This window comes from Takifugu flavidus, chromosome 3 (genome assembly GCF_003711565.1).
Source record: "Takifugu flavidus isolate HTHZ2018 chromosome 3, ASM371156v2, whole genome shotgun sequence".
In the NCBI taxonomy this organism is placed as follows: domain Eukaryota; kingdom Metazoa; phylum Chordata; class Actinopteri; order Tetraodontiformes; family Tetraodontidae; genus Takifugu; species Takifugu flavidus.
Genome location: NC_079522.1, coordinates 17,052,256 through 17,059,234, shown reverse-complemented (window position 1 = coordinate 17,059,234; position 6,979 = coordinate 17,052,256). Strand labels below are relative to the sequence as shown.

General features: G+C 41.1%; 1 protein-coding gene across 1 annotated transcript; it reads left to right on the top strand.

Annotated features, from left to right (window-relative positions):
* The first annotated feature begins 1,357 nt into the window (after positions 1-1,357).
* Positions 1,358-6,736, top strand: LOC130523150 (sodium/myo-inositol cotransporter-like). Its single transcript, XM_057028168.1, has 4 exons — positions 1,358-2,495; positions 2,576-2,771; positions 3,598-3,725; positions 3,809-6,736. Exons 1-4 carry the CDS (start codon positions 1,856-1,858, stop codon positions 5,029-5,031), a joined length of 2,187 nt encoding a protein of 728 aa, XP_056884148.1. The 5' UTR covers positions 1,358-1,855; the 3' UTR covers positions 5,032-6,736.
* The last annotated feature ends 243 nt before the right edge of the window (positions 6,737-6,979 follow it).

Sequence of the window (6,979 nt, the reverse complement as noted above, 5' to 3'; positions counted from 1 at the left end):
TGTTGTAGTTCTTCTTTAATGGTTGCTACCTGGTGACTGTGGCTGTGGCCACACTGCATTTTCAGTGTTTTGAGACACACTTTCATTTCTGTCTCAGACTGAGTCAAAAAAACAAAAAAAACAATTAAACTCTCTGAATCTAAGAGAGCATAACCCTACTACTTTATGTTAATGGAAAATCTGAGGCACAGATACTAAATGTGTTGCAGGAATTGTTTATCTCTGACCGTGGAACAGTAAACTCCTGTTACACTTTTGGCAGACACCCCACTCCATAAGAAGGTATTTATACACTATTTAATGGTGGAATATATGTAAAGAGAAAGGGGGAAAAATACTCCAGTTAATGTGTGTGTGTGTGTGTGTGTGTGTGTGTGTGTGTGTGTGTGTGTGTGTGTGTGTGTGTGTGTGTGTGTGTGTGTGTTAGTAGTCTTACAGCAATGAAAGCAAAGTATCTTGTTGAAGGACACTGACTTGAAGACACTCAGGGTCCTGGGATTACATTACTTTATCCCATCACTCTGTTTGAAATCGTGCTGTTGTATACCTGCTGATATTAAACACTTCGGTACAAATGTTACGCAGTTGTTAATATAACTGTGTATAATTCAACAACATGTGTGTTTTATTTAATTTTTTGCCACGTTACCTGACACAGTCACGCATTGCCTCCTCAAGCAGAGCTTATGTTTCTCTATGCTACCTTGGTTCCTTTTTCCTTGTTCCAGCATTTGTTCCACTATATCTTACAGAGCTAAACTCTTTGTGAATTCATAGGACCATCTTCCTTTGAATGTAATCTTTGAAGGGCTTCGGATGTAGTCAAAATTGCACATCCTCAACAACAATTCCTCAACGCTCGCCAGCTACGTTCCGCTGTTATGCTATGAAAGCTGTCATGTCAACCTCTTTAATTCATTCTCTGCGTGTGAGTGTCAGGTGAATTCTCTGCTAATAATTATTCGCAGGAAGCATGTGATTGCAAAAGCAGACAAAGTTTATTCTCTTGCAGCAAGGAGACATGTCCCATGTGCTCAGGGGCACAGTCTGAGAGTTGACCACTGAGCGAAGGCTGTGCTGAGGTTTTATCTTCATTCTATACCAGCACTCTCCCTTCCTCAGGAACTAGCAGATAATCTTGGATTTATCTCAACATTCTGGGACAATAGTCATTCGAGCAGTTCACAACATACATGTGTCTCTTCAGCTGTCTTGCAGAACCTGTTATCTTCCAGTTAGCTTCAACCACTCCTGTTTGGCCCTTTGTTCATCATTCTGCAGAATTCTTTTACATGTCAAGATCATCAAATATTGTATCAAATACTTCTTTATTAAAGAAAAGAGGTGGAAAGACTAAGATTTATATTACAAACTTCACTATCAGACACAGCTGCACATCTTCTATTCAGTCCATTATAAATACAATGACCTAATAATCACAATTGCAGGTATGCATCAGAAAATTATCCGATGCTTGGCTACTAGTAATTGTCATGCATTCAAACCCAACTGGAATACTCAAAACCATTTAAAAGCAGTTCATTCACCTCAGCACAACAGTTTAGCTGGTTCTGCCAAATTAAGAGAAATTGGATTTTGTTTGTTGCAGAATCCAGATGAGGATTTCCTTTTGTGGATCCCTTAGTCCAGCTCTTAAAAACCAAGCCACCCAACCACACCATGCATTGATTCCTACATTAAGGTGAGTTACATGAGAGCAACACACACAAAAAAAATTAAAGTCCTTTAAATTTATTGGCAAGAAACCCAACATTTTTTACTCCATATATATTGTTCTATGTTTTAATATCCTGCTCTTCTTGATAATAGAAACACTCTATAGAAGCAGGCAAACATGGCCCCACCGCCCACCATGGAATTGGTTGACATTGTTGTTGTTGCACTCTACTTCATCCTGGTGCTCTCGATCGGCCTCCTTGTCATGTGGAAAGCCAATCGGAGCACAGTGAACGGCTACTTTCTTGCTGGCCGCTCCATGAACTGGGCAGCTGTCGGAGCATCTCTGTTTGTCAGCAACATTGGAAGCGAACATTTCATCGGGCTAGCCGGTTTAGGTGCCGCAAGCGGGCTCAGCGGTGCTGCCTGGGAACTAAATGCTTTAATTCTGCTCCAGTTATTAGGCTGGATTTTTATCCCAGTGTATATCCAGTCTGGTGTCTATACAATGCCCGAATACCTGGCAAAGCGATACGGTGGGCGACGACTGCAGGTGTATTTTGCTGTGCTGTCTCTCTCACTGTACATCTTCACCAAGTTATCTGTAGATCTCTATGCGGGAGCGTTGTTCATCCAGGAGTCCTTAGGATGGGATCTCTACCTCTCAATTATCCTCCTCATTGCAATGACAGCTTTGCTAACAGTTACTGGAGGTCTGGTCACCGTCATCTACACGGATACGATCCAGGCAGTTCTCATGATTTCTGGAGCATTGTGTCTGGCTGGCATCAGCTTGTCCAAAGTGGGAGGAATTCAAGGTCTTTGAACATGTTTATTATGTTGATATTCCTGTTTTAAACAACGATCCCAAATCAGCATTTGATTTCTCATCCTAAAGGGGTGTGGACCAAGTACATGGCGGCTGCTCCAAACATCACAGCAATCTTGCTGTCCTCACCAAACCTAACCTACTCTAAATCCTGCTTCGATCATGTCCAACCAAAGCCAGACTCTCTGAGAATTCTTCGAGGCCTGAGGAATCCAGACATTCCATGGCCTGGTTTCTTACTGGGTCAAACTCCGGCCTCAATTTGGTAACTGTCAGGTCTCATATATTAACCTTCTAAGTGCTTCTGTGTATGAACATCTGTTAGTATTTGGATAAAAGTATTTCCGCGTGTCTGCGATATCTCACTGTTTTCAAACATCATTGCTCAGGTATTTTATAAAATGAACACAGGACGTGCTAACTCCCCCATCTTTGCACCCATTAACAATTGATTGAATCTGGTAATTGCAGTAAGGTTCCAGTTTTGCCTGTGGATTGATTATCACCGCTTTTACACCAAAATTTAAATTGTTCTCAAATGCCAGGATACGGGTTTAAATGGGTTCATCTGGGTCTTATGTGCACTTGTATTCAACTAAACCCAGCTAAGGATTTTAACAAATGACAAATAGATGGATCGTACGTTCAACTCATATTTGAGGTCAGTATTCTGTCATTGTTTTCATATTGACTCATTAACAGTTGGATTCCAAAACTGCCGAATAATATTTACATTTTTTTTGGTAACCATATTGTTATACTCAGTGTATAAGGCAAAGTGTGTGTGTGTGTGTGGGGGGGGTCCTTGGAGGTGACAAACAGAAACTGCTGTAAATAATGTCTGCTTAGCTGTTCTCTGCACAGGTGTGTGTAAAGTGAAACTTAACATGTTGATGCATCGGCATTTACAGTTACTTGTGTGCGTATAACAGGTCAATTAACATAAAAGCGCTGTAGGCATTTATGGTTGTTTCTTCACGAATGTGAAAATACATTATCATTGAAGACAAATACTCATGACTGCAAATTAAAAAAAAGATCTGTGTTGCAACCAGATACTTGCTCTCATTGTCCTATTGTTTATTTGCCAGGTACTGGTGTACAGATCAAGTGATTGTACAACGGGTCCTAGCAGCAAAGAACATTGTCCATGCCAAAGGTTCTACGATTATGGCTGGATGTCTGAAAATCCTGCCCCTGTTCGTTATTGTCATCCCAGGTAGAACCTATTCAATACAATCCTAATTAAACCCATGGATTAACTGTCGAAGCATGGATTAACTGATGACATGATGATAACAGGAATGATCGCCAGGATCCTCTTTGCTGATGAGTTGGCCTGCATCAGCCCGGAACACTGCATGCAAGTCTGCGGTTCCACTGCTGGCTGCAGCAACATGGCTTACCCAAGGCTCGTCATGTCGGTGATGCCACCAGGTCTTCGCGGTCTGATAATGGCCGTCATGATCGCAGCGCTAATGAGTGAGTTGGATTCAATCTTCAACTCATCCAGCACCATTTTTACGCTGGACATTTACAAGATGATACGAAAACAGGCGTCGTCTCTCGAGCTGATGATAGTGGGCAGGTTGTTTGTGGTGTTCATGGTGATCATCAGCATCGCCTGGGTGCCAGTCATCATCGAGATGCAGGGTGGGCAGATGTTCTATTACATCCAAGAAGTGTCAGATTATCTGACTCCTCCTATAGCTGCTCTGTTTCTGCTCGGCATCCTGTGGCATCGCTGCAATGAGACCGGTGCCTTTTGGGGTGGGATGGTCGGATTCACCTTGGGAGTATCGCGTCTAGGTTTAGCCTTCGTTTACCGTGAGCCTTACTGTGACCAGCCGGACGAGCGGCCGTATTTCATCAAAGATGTTAATTTTATGTATGTTGCCGCCATCTTGTTTTGGGTTTCGGGGATTGTTGCTGTTATTGTCAGCCTCTGCACTCCCCCACCTAAAAAAGAACAAATCAGGAACACAACTCTGTGGGGGTTTAACAGGAGAAAGAAACTAAGGCAGCAAGAAGAGGAGAGAAATGAACTGGGCGCCAATGCATTGAGACTTCTTGACAATGGATTGCAAGATGGTTCACGGGTTGAAGAAACTCCCCAAGACTGCCCAAACAAGTGTAATAACTTTGAGACTGGTCATACAGTTACTCAATCAAGCATCAGTCATGCTGGTACCACCAGACACAACGAAGCTAATCTATTCCAGAATGGACGTCAACCAGAAACATCGGAACCAATAGAAGTGAGAGGGATGGGTGACAGGGAGGAGGAGGAGGAGGAGACCATGGGTTGCCTCACAGAAGCTGGGGATGGAATGTGCATAAAGGTTTTACAGCGTTTCTGTGGGTTAGAAATGCCTTCCAAAGATGCCATCATGTCAGCCCAGGAACAGGAGAAGACAGTGGATGAGCTCCTCTATGAGGCTCCAAGAGTGAGGCTCATGCTGAACATAGCAATGGTGGCAATAGTCTCTACTGGCGTCTTTCTCCTAATTTATTTTTCAATATAAACTTACTATATATGTAGACAAAGGCAACATGTTTGCCGCGTGGCCTTTTGTAGCCAGGAACCCACTGAGTAGTTAAATACTAAAGCATAAAAATAAAAGTTCTGACATGTAGCAGGCTATTTAGTGTGTTTTGAATATGTTCTGAAATGACTAAAGGCGCGTAGTGACATAAATTATGCATCTTGTCGGGTTTCATTTTTGAAGTGCATGTAGTTGTAGTAGACTACCATCTTTGACTGTGATTGCAGACATTTTGCAATGATAACATGAGTTTAAAGAGAAAAAAAAAAAGATTAGAACGATTCAAAGATAGCCTATTTTCTGAGTACTGTCATTGTACTGAGAGAAAAAAAATTGAATTGTACTAGAAATATACATTTTTAAAAATCTTTTCAGTATTTGATAAAAATGAAATCTTCAATCCGCAACTATTGTTTTGCTTTTGTTTAGATTTAAAAAAATCAAGAATAAATATTTTTTTCATTTTGATTTTCACGTATTTTTCAACTTCAATAGTCTTCAATAAATGAAGAATATGAATAATACAGAATGGCACTGTAGTACAGTGTTTAGCAGAGTCCGAGTCAAGAAGATGACCCTAGATTAGTTTCTTCCTCTGCAGAGTTTGCATGTTCACCACATGCCCATGTGGGTTTCTCTAGGTACTCCGGTTTCCTACCACCGTCCAAAAAAAGCACACTTGTAAGGTGTGAGTATCCTGCAATGGACTGGTGACCTGTCCGAGATGTATTCCTGCCTCTCACCCAGTGACTGCTGGGGTAGGTTGCAGGATGGTCACCTGTGGTTCCTGAGACTATTCTATTGGTGCTTTACTTGTGAGTACATCACAGTATACACCAGGAGACAGCTGATAGTTCAATGTAGCCCCTTGATTATCAATACTCGTAGAGAGGATGGGAGAGGAATTAGCACACAATCCAGTGGTGAAGTGTTCTTTTTGCTGTCTGTAGGGGCAAAACTATGTTACCGGTACTACAGTCATACTGGAGATACATCACCATTGTTGTGTGTTTCTATGTAGAATTAGGATAGTATATAGCAACATTTACCTTCTGTCTACATAGCATCTTCCAGTGTGGGTTTTCGCCGGGTATGCTGGTTTTCTCCCACATATAAATTTTATTCTAAATATGTGGGTGTGTGAATGGTGCCCCAGTGATGGACTGGTGACCTGTTTAAGTTATATATCTACCTTTCCTTTGACAGTGTGCAACATATGCAACATTCAAGATGGGAAAAGTGCAAATGTGTATTTTGAAACCTGCAACCATGCAAATAAAATTAAGCAAACGCTTAAAAAATGCTCAGTGCATGAAATTTTTAATCAGTTATCAGAAAAACTGGATATTGCAGTTGTCAGAAATCCAGTATAGGGTAATATACATAGACATACACAAACATGTGCTTTGTAGGTTATTCTAAACCCAATATTAATTTTAAAGTGTTTTCAAATATTGCCTAATGCCCTCCCCGAATAAACCTTTGGTCTGAAAGATGTCCCTTTTTTTCTTAGGAGCCTCCATAAAGTCTCAGAATTCTATAAGGGTGTTTTTCAGGTAGTTTTCTGGTGGAGTAATGATAAGTGGCAATTTGAGGCCTTTCTAGTAGAAAATAATTAGTGAGTTCATACTATGAAGTGCTTTTAGGATTACTGTCCACTAGCAATTTAGAGACAAGACTTGAATTTATGAGATTTGTACAGAAATATTGCAATTGAACCATAAGAACTCTGATCCAGTGCAGTGCACTTTTGTTTCACAGAAGTGACTGGGTTATGAAGGTTCCAGGGAAGGAGACATAATGTGTTGTGCTTCATTCCTTTTATTTCCCATTCAAAAGACAAATGAAAGAACCCGTCATCAAGGGCAAACAACACGAAGTAGAAAATGTTACTTCCACCACTGTCAGAGCCTTTGCACAACATCAA